Source organism: Perognathus longimembris, chromosome 11 (assembly GCF_023159225.1).
Source record: "Perognathus longimembris pacificus isolate PPM17 chromosome 11, ASM2315922v1, whole genome shotgun sequence".
In the NCBI taxonomy this organism is placed as follows: Eukaryota; Metazoa; Chordata; class Mammalia; order Rodentia; family Heteromyidae; genus Perognathus; species Perognathus longimembris.
The window spans coordinates 31,912,244-31,930,077 of NC_063171.1; the positions used below are offsets into that span (position 1 = coordinate 31,912,244).

General features: G+C 34.8%; 1 protein-coding gene across 1 annotated transcript; it reads right to left on the reverse strand.

The window, feature by feature from the left end:
* Positions 1-341: 341 nt before the first annotated feature.
* LOC125360149 (flavin-containing monooxygenase 5-like) lies at positions 342-15,408 on the reverse strand. Its single transcript, XM_048358186.1, has 8 exons — positions 15,274-15,408; positions 13,812-14,000; positions 13,161-13,323; positions 11,291-11,433; positions 8,617-8,816; positions 6,578-6,924; positions 3,681-3,753; positions 342-702 (listed from the first exon to the last, which is right to left on the reverse strand). The coding sequence occupies exons 1-8, from the start codon at positions 15,406-15,408 to the stop codon at positions 342-344; spliced, it is 1,611 nt and encodes a 536-aa protein (XP_048214143.1).
* Between the last annotated feature and the right edge of the window lie 2,426 nt (positions 15,409-17,834).

The window sequence follows — 17,834 nt, forward strand, 5'->3', positions numbered from 1 at the left end:
ATCTTTGATAAGGAAGCAAAAAAAAAAAAAAAAAAAGATGGAAGAAAGACAGCCTCATCAACAAATGGTGCAGGCAAAATTGCTTAAACACCCGAAAAAAAACCTAAACTTAGATCCTATGAATCACCCTGGGCCACAACCAATTCCAAATGGATTGAGAGCCTCGAGGTAAAAGCAGATACCCTGAAAACATTGCAGGAAGGAATAGGAGACACACTAGGGCTCCTTGGCACAGGACGAAACTTTCTAATAAAGACCCAGAAACACAACAAATCAAAGAAAGTCTGGACAAATGGGATTGCGTCTTTTGGGATCTTTAAGCCATTAATGTTAGTGTGAGCTTAATGACATACCATAGAGGTGATGACTAACATGGCAAGAAAGAGTAAAATGATAGCACAGATACTTTTGAACAAAAACAGACTAGAAGAAAATCCAGAGTCTTTGAGCACACGTGTTCTCAGGGGTTTAAGGATTCGATTTCTCTGAGTGAGGATGGCTGTGCGGGCTCCAGTCCATTTCCCAGGTCCCTGTAGACGATACTGGTAAGGGGTGCAGGGCCCATATAACATCTCCATGGCTAGTTTTGTATCCCAGATGAGGAGAGAGAACAAGTTGGGTTTGACTCCTATCTCAGAAGCAATTTCATCCATGTAGTAGATAAACTGCACTCGGCGTACACTTCCTGGACTTTTCACACACCTGACATAGAAAGAAAATATCAGAAGTTCTAGGTCATATTTCAGTCACTTTGGTTTTCTGAGTTTCCAATGGATTTTATTTCTTTTTTGTTTCTTGACTTCATTATTTTCTACTTACTAAATTATCTTAAGTTCATTCATTTGCTTTAATTCTTTAGTATATTGTAGTCTTAAAGCAAGATGTAATTCCCCAAGTGTTTTAAAGTTCCAATATACAAATTATTGTGTGGATAAGGTCTTAGATATTAGTTACCATTCGAAATGCAGCATTCAGTTGCATTGGATGAATTCTCATATAGTGAAGACTGTATGCATAAAGGAATATTGAACTCTATTTCTGACTTTATGTTTCCAAGTTATGTTAAATGTCTTTTGTATGCATTAATTCTGTATATAAATTTTTCCTCTAAGTACTCCTAGTATAAATTGTTCTGTATACTTGTGAATTAAAAGTCACTTTGCTAAATATCTCTTTTATTAAAAAAGGAAAAACCTGGAATTAAGACTACTTAATGCTATAAAAAGTTTTCAAAATGTAGGTCAAAGATAAATTAGTATGAACCAACTAGTCAGAAGAATTAAGTTAATACCTTTGTATATAGTTGCATACCACACAGCATATTTACTTATGAGTTTGTAAGCTAAATCTAGCTTCCACATATAAGGGAAAACATGGGTCCTTTGTCTCTCTGGGCCTGATTTGCTTCACTTAACATAATTTTTTCAAGTCTTTCCATTTATTTACAAATAGTACAATATCATTCTTTCTAATGGGTGAGTAAAATTCTATTGTTTGTACATGTCATATTTTCTTGATCCATTCATCCACTGAAGGACATTTGGCCTCATTCCATTCTTTGGCTATGGTGAATAGTGCTGTGTGCTAGAGGCTTTACTTAAATACGGTGGATTTGAGGGAGATTCCCAAATAGTCTGATTCCTTACAAAGCCAAAACTAAAGTTCAGCAAAATAAAACTCCAGGGAGCAGGTAATTGAGAGATGTATAGTGGCGTCAAGAGGATAGGGACAGACAGATGAAGAGGAGAAGAAGGGGGTCAATGCAGACAGGAATCCAATGTATATCCTACAAAATTATGAGGAGTGGGTGGGTAAGGGAGGGATGGATGAAAATGTTGAAAGGGGTGACATTGATCAAGATACATTGTATTCATAAACCACAGTGTCAAATAACAAATACTTAAAAATAATTTGTTAAATGTCCAATTACTTAAAAATAACAAAAATGGTGATAAAAAGAATTAGGAGGAAAGAAATATAAATCAAGATTAAGAAAAGCATTACTAGACTTACATTGCTAAATTCTTGAATTTGATGAAAGAATTGAATCTTATCGACGATTATTTTAAAAAGCAGAAATATAAACCAGTAAGTTTTTTTTTAAATACAAAGATAAGGGGGTTGATGGAAGAAATGGGAAAATGGTAATACATGAATCCATACTTAAATTTTGCAAAATTAAGTCACAATAAGTTTTATTTAAACATGTATATTTTTACATTTAGTGTGAGAATAGAAAGTGCAACTAGATAGAAAATGATGAAAATAATAGGGAAATATGGGACTCAAATTATTTCTTAAATAACTAAAATCTAACAGTGATTTATTTAAACACTCAAACAGCATAAACTTTCCATCCTATCACACTCTAAGTAGTTGCCAAATATGCAGAATCAACATTCATTCATTTTATAAGGTTACTATAAACTTGAAAATATAACAAATATAGAAAAAAGAGAGGAAGAAAAGGAAAATCACAGACTATTCTTGTCTCTAAAAGCTGGAAAAATTATAATTGAAGTTTCATTCAAGTAAAATTGAATGGTATTTAAAGTAATCATAAACAATTATCAAGAAATCTTAATAAGTCCTTAGTACTAGGAATTATAGTATTGTAAGTCACCCAACAGCATGTTAAAAATGGTGTATATGCATGTCATTTTAAAATATGGGAAAGACATTAATTTTTTTGTATAACATATCTGTACAATATCTGACAATAAAAAAGATAGGAAGATAAGGACACTTAATCTCAGCAGATAATACCAAACTTAAAGTTGGAACACTAAAAGGGGACTACCCAAAATTGGAAATACAACAAAAATACTGATATTCTCTATTGTCAAACTATCTTTAAAATAAAATGACATAAATATAGGGAAAAAACAAGATGACATAAATATAGGAAAGGAAGAGTGAAAATTGTTTTCACTGTCTACTTACTAAACCTAATAAAATAAATGTAACAACCAAAAAGGAGTTAGGTCTGAGTACAAAACAATCGTATGTAAAAGAATAGCTTTCTGAAAACATGGAAATTACTAATTAGAAATTATGAAGAGAAATCCTATTTTTTAAAGGAACCAAAATTAAAGTATTTTGAATAAACTTAGGTAGAGACACAGGATCACAGGAAATATAAGTGAACTGTACATATCATGTTTACTTTTGTAGCCTAATGGTTTGGGTATAAAATTTCGAATAAGTTCACCTGGTCATTTCTTCTAAAATTTGTCTTAAGGGGTTATTTCAAAATACACAAACTGTTTAATAAATGGAAATAAATGTGCATCTTCTTAAACCATTCTTTTCATATATTTGAAATATATTCTTTCTTTAGACCTTGAATTTAGCTAATTTCCAGTGTAGTTTTCATGACCCCTGTGCTGACAGTGAATGAAGTTGTGTCTTTCTCATTTCTCAATGTCCTTGCTTTACAGACTGTTCATTGCATGGATTCGATATTCTGCAATTATTCCACAACTCAGATTACTGTTCCATAATCAGACATTTTGACAGATGTATATAATGTACATTAGATAAATTATCTCAGCAGATCTTATTAGGGTACCAAAGAAGGAAGACAAATATATACATAATGTAAATAAACATGCAAAAAGAGAAATATCAAATAGCTCCTTCTGAAAAAGTTTTATTTATACAAAAACTAAGTTTCTTACTGCTTTTCAACTTCCTTTTTCCTTCTGTTGATTTCAGCCAGCATGTCACTCTCTGAGGGTAATTTTTGCAGTCCTGAAAAAAAGAGATAAAAATTCAAGACTACCACAGTAGCTGAGGGGGACAAGTAAACAAAGAGAGTGGTTTTGAAAGAAAATAGTTCTACTCAAGCAGGTCTGTGTGGAACTCATAGTTAAAAAGTCAAAAAATCCCAAGGAAGAAAATTTTCTTTATGTCATTCTCAGATTGTCAGGAAATAAGACAAATTTTCCTAAAGGGATGTAGGTTATGAATCATTTTTCAGTTGACTCTAAAAAACTTTTGAATATGAAGAAATCTATTTAGAATCTATTTTAGTCTTCCAGAGACCTTCAAACTATTCTGTGACCTGACTGACAGGTCCCTTTCTTATCTGATCATTGTCTAACTTTGAGCTTAAGTCCCAAATATATTCTTCCTCAATCTGTGTAATGGTTGTAAATATCTTAGTTTTTGTGTAGTATTCAGTAAAGGAAACAGTCCCAAGAAAATAATAACTGCATTTGGTAAGATAATAGCAAATAATATAAAAAGAAAGTTGTATATATGTGAATGTGAACCCGAGGAATGGAAACAACAAAGTGAGAAAAAGCATAACAACACTGGGTGACAGAACGGAAGAAGGCCCACTGATTTCTGAGTTATTCCCCTTGTTACCTTATCAGGTACCCACATACCAGATGACACAAAAGTATAATATGTACATGAATATTTTCAAGTGTCTTTCACTTTTTTTGGAGGCGAGGGAGGATTCTGGGGTTTGAACTCAGTGCCTTTTGTGTGCTAGGCAAGTACTCTACCCCCAGTGTCTTTAAAAACAATTTAGAGGAGGAATGTGAAAAATCATGAAAGGAAAAGAGTTTCAGTATAGAGAGTTCATCTAGTGCATTAAGATGATGTTTTGTATCTACGCATATCTTGTGAAATACCAATTATCCTCCTAAGAATATAGACAACCAGAATGTATGTACATATTTAATCAAGAACCTGTGTTAGATTATCCATGGTATCATTGTTTATAATAGTCCTATCACCAACATAAAACATGAGAGTTGTTAATATATATAGATAGATGATAGACAGCTATTTGTATCAGTCCATTGGATAAATAACTATATGGAGTGCTGTTTAGCAGTGAAAATACATGACTGGAGAATAAGGAAAATTTCCCAATATTCTTTTGAGAGTAAAACCAAACACAATGGAATATACACTCTACGACTCAAGTTATATCAAGAAAAAATAATGGAGCTGATGTTATTCCCAGAAATAGGCACTGTTCCCTTTGGTGATGATAGAACAGTGAGTTATAGACACAAGTAGGAGAACTTCTGAGTACTCTTTTCTTTTTTTAGAAAAGCTCTAAATAGTGGGTGATTAGGTATGTTTGTTCAGTTTGTGAAAATTAAGCAAGGTATATGTTCATTATATGTGTGTAGTCTATGTTATACTAAAATAAATACTTTAAATTGCTTTACAAAAGACAATTAGATATGAATGGAAAAACCAAAAATACATCCAGCATGGTAAATGCCTGTCTGCTTTCTCATATGGCCAACAATGTAACATCAGTTTGTTGACTATGATTTGACTCATTTGTTGTTGCTCATATTCTTAGTAAATGTATATTGTTGTTATATAAGGAGTCATCAAAGAAAAAACTATGCCTGTTAGAAGATATGCAAGACACATAAAAGTAAACCAACATACCAAGGTAGAGATATGCTAGGGTGAGATTTTTAATAACAATCAAATGTTATTACTTGAAATGACTTCCCTCAGGGGCTATCCACATGACTTCAGAAAATGAGTAAGACAGAGAATCAGCTAAAATCACCTGGATTTATATCCGAGTCTCATTTACTGAAAAGGAGTACTTTTATCATAATTTGCCCAACTGATAATTTCGTGTCTCAAATGCAGAGGACTGAGGAAGGGGATCCTTTGCATAACATTCTGACTCATCAGGGAGAATCATCCTGGGAAGACAGAACCTTCCTGGAGTTGAGGAATGTGTAGCCCACAGGCTGTAAATGTCCTGAGAAATCATTTGGTACAGAACAGGAGAGGTACATATGCTCTTTGTTGGCTGCCCATGACCTGTATGGCTGTGTTGACAATTTTGGATAGTCTGCAGATGATTTAAATATTCAAATGGCCCTTGGCATCAGAATAAAAATGGTTTCCCACCCATGACAGAGCATGGGATTTTAGGGAAAAGGCTACATGTGATTCAATCAATCTACTCTGGTGCTCAGATATTGCAATAAGGAACTTTCAGAATTCATCCTGAGAAATAACAAATCAGGGAAATACAACACAGAGAAGTAGGTCCACTATATTTTTCCCTATCTATGTATATATACATATACATATATATATAGTATGTACATATATAATATATATGTATATATCCATCCTTTCCTTTGGGTAAGAATTTGGGAAATGAGACAAGAACATGAATCATTTGGCAATGCAAGCAAAGTAACTTAACTGCCATTTAAAAATATGTCCATAAATACATCTGCCTCCCATTTTTTCTCTTCCTTGACCTTATTCTGTTTCTGTAAAGTCTCATCCTAAATGGACAACTTGCTGAAACAATTAAAATGAATGTCTATCTAATATTCAAATGTAATCTGATTATGATTTCACAGATTTTTAATTTAATTCATTAGATGCTTTCATCTTTCACAGAACTCTCACAGAGCTTAAAATGCTCCTTCTGTAAAGTATAATTAATTTCTAATAGTGAAATTTCAGAAAACTTCACAGGTCAAGGGGAAAAAATTTGAACAGAAGATCTGTAAATCGGAATTAATAATTAGGAACCTATTCAATTCATAAGATTAACATATACCTGCAAATACACGGACAGCCCATCGGCTCTGCAGTTCTGATGTGGGAATGATGGATCCTGCTGGTTGGAGGAGGCCAATGAAAGCTAGTGTTGGCTTCTCTAGGTGAGGGGGAAAGACACATTTAAACATGGAATGTTGGTTATCCAGGATATCTTCATCCTCCAAGAAAGGGAGAGAGAAAGTGTAGCCTGTGGCAAATACAACAGCATCAATCTTCTCTTCGGTGCCATCCTCAAAGATAGCTGATGTCTCAGTGAACTCCTTCACATTTGGTTTTATCAATACTCTTCCACTAATTATGTGATTGGGCAGGTCATCATTGATAACTGTTTGATGGCTAAAAATTCTGCATGATAAGGGATGTAATGTCAAGAAGTGAGTATGAATTCTTGTTCATTAAGAAATTACAGTTAGTTTTTACTCATGCTTATTGGCATCTTTGGAGATGAACAAGTAAATTTATTACACGTATTAGTTTAGTACTTCATTTTTATAATCACAACAGAATCTAAACCCTAATTCTACCTTTTTCCCTGTGTGAAACTTTGGACAAGACAGGAAATACTTTAGCCCCAGTTTCTGAAGCTGTAAAGCTATAGTAAAGACAACAACCTGAACAGATTGCAATAAACAGGTGCTAATGTATACCAAATATAATTAGGTCATCATAATTTTTTAACCAGGAACAAGATGTTTTTATTTTTGACAGATTTATTTGCTTTTGCTATTATGTAAGGTTAACATTAATTGCTTATTCATATTTTAAAGACCTCTGAAGTGTAACTACAACATTCTAAGAACAAAGCTCCAATGGTAATAGTCTTCAGTGATGCAAAGATCTTTAGTAACTACAACTCAGGGTCTGAATTATAAGTTACCAATAGGAAATCACAATTTCACTTTCCATTGAAATTCTTATTAAGTGTATCTCTCATGTTCCAAATAATTTTTATAGAAGATCCTGGAGTCACATACACCACCTCAAATAGTTAAGAAGCTCTGGAAGCCTTTGTCCAGATACTTAATATTAATCTTCTGTTTTTACCACCCACTTATTAATTCAAACATTTATTATTTTGCCTAAAGTAAGAAAATTAATACAGAGAGTTCTTTTGGGGAGAAGAAGAAGAGGACCAAGAATGGATAGGTGGGTAATACCAAATTTTAAGTCAGGCAGAGGGAAAGTACCAAGAATGAAAAAAGAGGAATGGCTGCAAAACTGAAGAATGCCATAGGAGGGACAGTGGGATGAGAGGATAGCAGGGAAGAAGGGAGGGGAGAAAAGAAAAGTAGCAGTTTACAAACAGAATGAATCATGGAATATATCCAGAAATATCACAATTTTGGTGATTTGTTGTGGGACGGCTGAGGATACATCTATGAAAATAGAAATGGTCAAGGGTTGTAGGATATGAGTGTGGGGTGGTTATACAATTGAATAATGGTTTTTTTGGTGTATGTTTTTTCCCCACCAGTCCTGGGGCTTGAGCTCAGGGCCTAGGTATTAGCCCTGAGCTTCTTTTGCTCAAGGTTAGTGTTCTACTACTTGAGCCATAGTTCCACTTGTGGCTTTTATGGGGGGTAGTTTGTGGTGATAAGAGCCTCACAGACTTTCCTGCCCAGGCTGGCTTTGAACTGTGATCCTCAGATCTCAGCCTCCTGAGTACCTAGGGTTATAGGACTGAGTGACCCGTGCTCAACCAGTGATCTAGTTTTGAATCTAGAGAGTGAAGAGGAAATAGATGAAAGCTAAGAGTGAGAATGGGGAAGCAGAAGATGGAATGATATGAATCTGATATAAAACAAGTTTTTAAGCTTCTGCTAACCCTCCCTATGCACCTTTCCCTTATAACTTAGTGGAAACACCAAGAGCTTCTACTAGGAAAGAAAATTCTAAGATATTCTTCAGCAAGATAAATTCTAATAAAAATCAAAATGGCAACCTTTATTCTTTATTCTGTACATGTATTTTGTACATTCTGCTGACTAGGCCAGTAGTTAAAACATATTGTGGCTTGTCTGAAGTCCTTAACCTTACCTGTGTTTAGCTTGTAGTCCATAGTTAGCATGGTTAAACCTTGCATTTAATTTATTCTCTGTCCATCTGTTAATCAAGAATGTAGGACAGAATTTTTGGACTGTTCTGTTGTAGCGAGTAAAGAGTGTTGCGTCCATGGGATTTCCATTATCCCAGACCCGGTTCCATATCCATGCGCCTCGTCTCGTGCTGAGGAAAATCTGGGAGAGAAAAATAATGGCCCAGTAAAAATTTGGTTGCTAATCCCACCAATCTCATATTCTCAGAGTACATTTTCAGTTGTTCTGGGAATAGGATTAATTAATTTATTTTTCTTATTTATTGTCAAAGTGATGTACAGAGAGGTTACAATTTCATACATTAGGCATTGGATACATTGCTTGTACTGTTTGTTACCTCCTCCCTCATTTCCCTCTCCCCTCCCCCTTTCCCTCTATCCCCATGAGTTGTTCAGTTGGTTTACACCAAACAGTTTTGCAAGTATTGCTTTTGTAGTCGTTTGTCTTTTTATTCTGTGTCTCTCAATTTTGGCATTCCCTTTCACTTTCCTAGAAGATTAATTTATTACCTCACTTCATTCACCCTGTCTGCTCCCTGTCCTCTTTCCTCACACTTACTTAGAGGCCAAGTGAGTTAGTTTGTCATGAACCTATTCCAATTATAACAATTATAATGTTTATTCTAGCTGTGCTAAGAAGTATGGAATCTTTTAGGTCTGAGAATGGGGAAAAAACCATTTTTTTTAAACACAAGTAGGTTATCTTAGGAATTAGAATTTAGAATTCAAGTTTCTAAAAGTTCTTTAATTTTATGCTTCAGAATGATGGTGAGTACATGCATATACCTAAATATACATTTTTAATAACAGCAAAATAAATTCCTGCTAGGAATTTTCTCACATTTACAAATGGAAAATTCCATTTAAACACATTACAGTGTATGAAGAACAAGATATGCATATTGAGAAACGTTTTACTCTTTATTTTGAGCTCAGACCTTGAGAAGAGGCTGAAACTTTTTTAATACTCATTTGTGCCAGTGAAACTTTATTTTTCTACTTATTTGTGCCAGTGCCACAGATTGAACTCAGGGCCTAGAACTCTTATTTATTTTCTTTCAGAAGACTGATTATCACTAGAGTCACACACTTCAAGTGTGTGAAGCTTTATAATGAAAACATGTACTTTTATAATGAGCCACACACAACTAGGTAAAGTTTCATAATGAAAACACAATCATAAGCTTATAAGGTAACAACCACAACGATCTGTCACTTCTCAGTACTTTGAGTTCTGAAATCTTGGTCTTGGTAGGGACCCTCAAAATAGTTAGTGTTGATTACTCAATATGATCATACATTTATTGAAAATCATGTCTTTCTAGCTTGGAATACAGAATCAAAACCAAGAATTAATTTTGAATTGTCAGAAATAATCTGAACTTTGATGTTTTGTTACATTTGTGTATGTGTGTGTGTATGTATGTGTGCCTATATCAGGGCTTGAACATTGTACCTAGCTTCTTGGACAGCTTGTCACTTTTCTCTTACTGCTAGAACTCTCTCACTTGAGCCACATCTCTATTCTGATATTTTTGTTACTTAAGTGAGGATGGAGCCTGGAGGACTTTTCTGACTGTTGCTGGCCTTGAACCAAGATCCTCAGACCTTACCCTCCTGAGTAGCCAGGATTACAGGCAGGAAACCCTGGCACCTGGCTCCCTCCATGTTCTTTAGGAGTCAACAACATTCATTTCATGGAAGAAATACCTCTTTTCTTCCTGTTTTTTTTTTTTATTTTCTCACATTTCTGAGAGCACAATGAATTTCCATTCTATTCCAAGCCACTTATTTGTGATCAACAGTGAAGTTTTACCCAATCTTTTGTATATTATGCAGTACTTCAAATTTATTTTAATATTAATATTTCCTATTTTCTGTAGAATTAATTTCAGTTTAAAAATTCCCATTTACTTAGTGCAATGATGCCTGAGAAATAACCTGTATTTTAAAATCAGCACAGAAATTTTGGGACAAAGGGTGAACTAGTGTAGCAGTGATACTCACTAGATACTATGTTGAAAATGAACTATACAACTTGCAGGGAAGGGAGTTTGGGAAGGGAAAACCTGGGAGAAAACGAGGGAAGAAGTGCCATTGTTCAAAACAGAAATGTACTCATTACCTAACTTATGTAACTGTAACTACTCTGTGCATCACCTTTCCAATAAAAATAAATATAAAATAAATAAAATAAGATCAGTATCAATTAGTTATATAAGCAGGCACCATTTTGACATTTCCATAGTTTTACAACCTCTCCATCTCTATCTCAAACCAATCCCAACAAGCTTTATTATTCCATTTTCACATACGTACATAAAATATTTCAACCATATTGTGCTAATTCTAAGTTATCTGGCTGCAGTTTAATTACTTTCTTCCATGAACATCATTGAAATTCATTATGATAGAATGATTTTCTATATTCCAATTTTCTGTGTTCTTTCACTCACGTATAGTAAGAATTAAAGGGTTCTATTTCTTTGTTGAGCTAGCTAGCATTCAAAAATCTAGACACTACTGTGAAACCAACAACAAAATCTAGATCCCATGCCCATACTCTCCAGGGGTGAAGCTTACACCCAAGAACAGAATCAGTGCATAATGCCAAACCTGCTCAGCAACACGACTGATCTCCCCAGCCACATCAGCTCCAGAATTTCCAATGCCAATCACAACCACTCTCTTCCCCACAAAATTATCTGGGTGCTTGTACTCCCAAGTGTGGAGGTATTTGCCTCTAAACTTCTTGATCCCTGTGAGGAAAGATTCAAAACCCTTAAATCACTGACAGAAGTGGGATACGCTGCTGTCAACATTCATTTCTAAATTTGAAGTACATAATACTTAAATTCCTTCTTTCTTCTTGGGGTCACTGCTATCAAAATTATAGAATGAGATTATCCAAGGAACAAAATAATCATTGATAGTAATAATCTGGCTAAAATCAAAATCAATGCATACTTGTTTCTTGATTTGAAATTTGCTCATTATGATTGCTCACGCCACTTTATGTTATTGTCTTTTTCTTATCTTCATTTACACATTCCCTTTTTGTAACTCCATGAGAAAATTTACAAATATGTAAAGATTCTTAGCAATGAGTAGCAATATTGTTTAAAGAATTTGCAAAATACATAACAAAATTTAAAGTTTATAGTAGTCCTATGAAAATGTGTAAAACAGACAGTAATAAAATTGTATATTTTACTTAATATAAGATAATCTGAAATACCCATATATAATCAACATATGAGGTTTATAATAAGATGCTCTATGTGTTCTTATTATACATTACAAATCAGGTGTTTATGTTACACTGAAAGCATATCTTCATTGGTAGAATTCACATTGCATATGCTTAATAATGGCACTTGGCTAATGGATATGAGACAGGAATGTTAGAGGTTTCAATGTATTATAAAAGAAAAATACTCTGAGCACTGGTGGCTCACACCTGTAATCCTAGCTACTCAGGAAGCTGAGATACAAGTATCCAGCCTGGGCAGGAAAGTGTGTGACTCTTATCTCCAATTAACCACTAGAAAACTGGAAGTGGTCCTATGGCTTGCGGTCGTAGAACACTGGCTTTGAGCAAAAAGAGCCCAGGGACAGTGCCAAGGCCTGAGTTCAAGCACCATGACCAACAGACCCCCCCCCCAAAAAAAGAAAAAACATAACCATAGCAATGTATGCTAATAAATTAAATACTATAAATAAATTAATTAAATAAATTAAAAACTGTCCTGTATTTTCTATCATTCCTTCAGTGAGCCAATAACCTCTAAAATTATCATCAAATGGCTCTGTATATCAGTTTGACAATAAAAAATAAAGACTTCCAATGCAACATGTCAAAAATAAATTAATAAATAAAATATCATCAAATCTCAACTTTCTTAATCCTACCAGCATCACTTTACTCAAAGCCTCCATTATCATCTGTAAAACAGACTATTCAAAAATTTGAACTAGTATTGATGATTTGATCCCCCTTCCTATCAATTGATCTTCTATAGCACTGAAAGACTCATCTTTATAAGGCACAAAGACAATCACACATTTGTACTTTACACATGCTACACATACACATTCATGCACATGCACACACACATACACACACACAAACACATACACAGTATAGTAGTTTTCTAAAGATTTTTGAATACCTTTCCCTATCTGCCCACTTAGCACACATAAAAGGTCTGCCATTCCTTAAGTTTCTTGAAGCCATTTCACACTCTACTACTTTGTACAGACTGCTTCCTTTAATGAAGGGCCCGTTTTCAGGCCCTGTTCACCTGAGAAAATGTTCACTTCCAGTGCTATTTTCATTATCGTCTCTTTCTTGAAGGTTCTAGAAAAGCACTGTATGTTCATTTGTATCCACACTGTGTGGTGTAAACACTTTATGTTTAATACTTATAATAGAACAGAGATTAACATTGCTAATATCAAAATAATATTTATTTGTCAGTTATACCTGAAAAATCCTGCAGTGGAAAATGCTTTTGATTATAGTGACCACTGCAAATCATGATTCCATCAAAGATGCAGGTTTTCTGCTTCCCATCCATTTCTACCACAACCTCCCACTGGCCAGAGGATGAAAAATCAGGACGCTTCTTCACACGGCACACCTTTGTCTGGGGGAAAGAAAGAAGCAATGTAGCTTTAGTTCTAGAGCATTGTTCTCAGTCTTCATTATTTTTCCTTAAGAATTCTATGCCTTGAAAAAATAAAGCGAGTTTTATCTTCTGGGTACATAGTTCCTCTATCTTTATGTGTGTTGTGTACATAATCCTCCCCCAAATGTTACTTATCATTAACCAAATTACTTTGGAAAATAAAATCTAATACTTTCACTTCCTATGTATTACAATCCTTTTAGTAAATCAAATTGAAAACCAGATTTCAGGTTCAAACCCGAGAAGATGCTGTCTCTCTGGAGTAGGGGAGGGAGACTAAGATAGAAACGAATATTTACTAATAATGAGAATGAGGAAGACATGATCTTGAATTCAGAATCCTAATGGAAAATGTAAATGGAAACCATGCTTCAGTTTTCCCTGGCAGTTTGGACTTTGCCTTTACCAATGTGTAAATGGTGAGCAAAATTTTTTTTTCTCCTTACTTGGAACTGGATGTAGTTTATAAGTCCAAAATGACTGGCATACATCCTAATATACTCCATCATTTTGGAGTGGTGCAAGTAGTTGGGATAATGGTCAGGCATGGGGAAATCACTGAAGGCTGTCATCTCCTTGGAGGTGTTGCTGGTCAAAGATTTGTATATCCCAGGAATTCTGTTTTTTGGTGTTTCCTATAAGAAACAAAGCCATGCTTTCAAGATCCAGAAGTACAATGAAGAGTGTCTTTGAAATGACTATATTTGTGATATTGGATTTATTTTTTTCTTTGAAAACCCCTTGTTTGATCATCAGTTTTTGTAATATTGCTCAACACTTTCTAATGAGAAGGTCCTTTTTTATTTGTATCTATTTGTACTGACAGAGTCAATGTAGTAGCAGTAATTGTTTCATAATGGGAAAATTGTGATAAACACTAAGAGTGTAGATGATACATGGATAATGTAAAGAAACACACATAGGTTATTGGGAAGAAAAACTATCAAGAGACAAAATCAACCTCACAATGAAAGGAATTTTCTTGGAGTGAAGGCACGGCAGGGTGGGGAGGCACAAAAATTTTGGTTTAAAAAGTCATGCAAATATATGGTATGCTAAAATATTATGTGATTATTATAGCAACGATTAGATACATGCAATGAACACTAAGAGGAATAGTGGCTGCCCTTAAAAAGCATGTATTATAGTAACACACATGGATGTTAAGACCATACTACCACAGAGTGCTGGTGGCTCATGCTTGTAATCCTAGTAGGCTATCAGGAGACTGAGATGTGAGGATTGCATCCGTACCTTCAATTAACCACCAAAAAAGGTGAAAGTGAAGCTGTGGCTTAAGTAGAAGAGTGCCATCCTAGAGTAGAAAAGCTAAGGGCAGAACGCAGGCCTCAGAACTGGCACACACACACACACACACACACACACACACACACACACACACACACACTACATTTCTTTCTTTCTTTCTTTCTTTTTTCCTGAAACACTATCCATGCCATACCCCTACTTCTGTAAAGGTATGTATTCATGATGACAAAGAAATGAATGGAGACATTATTTTCTCTAGCAACCAGTAAATAATGCAAAAAACACGGAAGATGATTCTATAGGACAGAGTAAAGTGTCAAGATTACAATTCAGAGCTCAAGTCCTTTTGCCAAGTTTGCTGGAGGCAGAATTACTATAGATGTTTTCTGAGCTTCAGCTTCCTAAAAGGTAAATTTGCATACAGATAACCCAAATATTCCATAGTAGGTTTCAGAAAAAGCAAAGGGAATAGGATTTGGCCAAGTCTTTCAAGAAATTTCAAGTTTATTTGAAGTATTACTTTGAAAAATGCATCTAAGAAAGTGTAACATGTTATCAGAGTTCTTATTCCTAGTTGAATGAAAGCAGCTTTGTTATACAGAGGTAACATCATACTTGTGAGAAAATTTATAATATTACCTCATAATTCCACAGTCCTCCAATGTCATTGTTCTTTTCAAAACACACAGGCTCAAGTCCCTCCTCCAAGCAGCTCTTAATGGCACCCAGTCCACTGACCCCAGCACCAATTACAGCAATTTTTTTAGCTCTCATGGTCTCTGGAATAAAGAAGAGTTTTTTTTTTCTTCAATGTTTTGAGTAACAGCATCAATCAGTGTCTCCCTCCATTTTATGACTCCCATAATTTCTTTCAGCATATTTTTGTTTATAGCATATTTTATTATAGCATGTTTTCTTTTTCAAAAATTAATTTACTTTATTGTTGTTATAGATGTGATGTACAGAGGGAATACAATTATACAAGTCAGGTCATGAGTACCTTTCCTTTCACATAGTGTCTTCTGTTCCCTCATTCGCTCCCAGTCCCTCCCTCCCATCTCCTCCCACAAGTTGTGTAGTTCACTTTCATCTATGTCCAGTGCCCTCCACTGCTGTACTTTTTCACCCTTTTTTCCTCAAGACCTGCGCCCTCCTCTCATAGCATATGTTTTCTCAATGTGAGTCACACACACACACACACACAATTAGCTCTTCATATCAGAAGGTTGTTCATCCACATGTTTATCCAACAACAGATAAAAAATTAAACAATAATGTTTATACTGAGTATTTAGACTTTTTTGTCATTATTCCTAAAATAGTAGAATAAAACTACTTATATGGCATGTATTATGTAAGTAATCCAGATATGATTTTATCACATGAGAGGTTGTGTGTAGATATTCCACCCAGATAAAGAATTTGAACAGCTGCAAATTTGGTGTCTGTGAGAGACCCCGGAACCCATCTTCCACAAATAAACAGGGATGGTTGTTTATATACTAACCAGCTCTGTGGTAATTTCTATTAGCATCATAAAAGAATTGTCTCATTTAATCCAAGAAAAATTTGCACAAATTTTCAGATGATTGAAAACTTTTTATAAAAGCTTCCCAAATTTTAATATTCTGTTAATATTTGATTTTAAAATAGTTATCTGTATATTGAAGTTTTATGTAATATCACTTGCTGACAAATAGGAGAACTTAAGGTTGCCACAAAGGTGTATAAGAAAATTGTATTGGGTCTTAATTAAAAATTTCCTATTCTGTCTCTGCTCCATTCTGACTCTATTGTCTAATTCTTCTCAATTAGGTCAGGTGAATTTTTTTTTTTTTATCACCAGTCCAGGCATGGAAAAATAATGTGAAACATTGAATGATAAAATTTCTTTTCTTTCATTTGGTGAACTGAGATGCAATCTTGTGGGAATCTTGAGTTTGATACTGGGGGAAACAATAGTGGAAATGATTGTGAAGAATATGCTCATTTCTTATTACATCAAAGCTCAACATCACTACTTAGGTTTCAAGGCTCTTAGAAAAACAAACTTCACTCTTTATTCTCTTTCTTGTGTGTCCCCATTGTATTAAGCATTGTGATGTTTCTATTTTGATATCTTTCAGCTTGTTATTCCTTTTGCCCAGAATGTCTTCTTTTCATGCATACCAATTACATCTATTCCAAACTCAGATCTGTTACGAGAAATGTTGAAACAAAGATGTCATCTCCTTTTTGAGTTTTTTCTTGATCATGTTGATTCTTTTTGATCTTCTGTTCTATCCCTAGTTCGCAATACATAGCTTAACACTTGATTTTGGATTTTTTATTCTTTTGGTATTTTACCTTAGTTTGGGCTTGTTCTATTTCTCTTTCAATTAGAGGATGGAGTTAGGATTGTGGCATCATCACATGCCAAAGAAGAGCAGAGGGATTTGGGGTCAGAGATATGGGGGCAGTCTCCTGAAAGTCAAGCCCTGTTTATCTGTGAAGGGATTCGTGCTTTACTCCCATTTTAGAGACATTTGGAGCATTACTTTCTGTTGTTGCCCCTTGTTCACTCTGATCATGTCTGGGGAGGATAAAGAATGTCCTTTCCTCTAGTGGCCGAGAAAGCCAATTGTATTGTCTTCTGTGGAGTCTGAAGCAAGTACAGGACCTTACTTGCACTGAAACTCTTTCTTCTAAAGAGCCCTTCAAGGTCTGAAGTGCATATACTACAGAGTTTCATGCATCTAACACGGACTATCTGAAGAATTCATTTTGACAGGAAATTTCTAAAATCTCCATGTGAGAAAGAAGATAAAGGGATTCTATTCAGATTGTAGAAGCCATTATTTTTCAAGCCTTGTACTTAGGGCAATAAAACCAACACTGTCTTTTTTGTTTGTTTGTTTGTTTGTTTGTTTTGGGGGGGAGGCCCAGGGCTTGAACTTAAGGCCTGGGCACTGTTCCTGAGCTTCTTTTGCTCAAGGCTAGTACTCTATCACTTGAGCCACAGCCCTATTCTCGCCTTTTCTGTTTATGTGGTACCAAGGAATCGAACTCAAGACTTCATGCACACTAGGCAAGCACTCTACCACTAAGCCACATTCCCAGCCCCCAATGCTGTCTTTTAATGCCCAGTTTTCTACATCCACTCTTCACTTTGTTAGAATTTCTGAGAAATATATATTCATATTGCTAGTATATCTATGGCA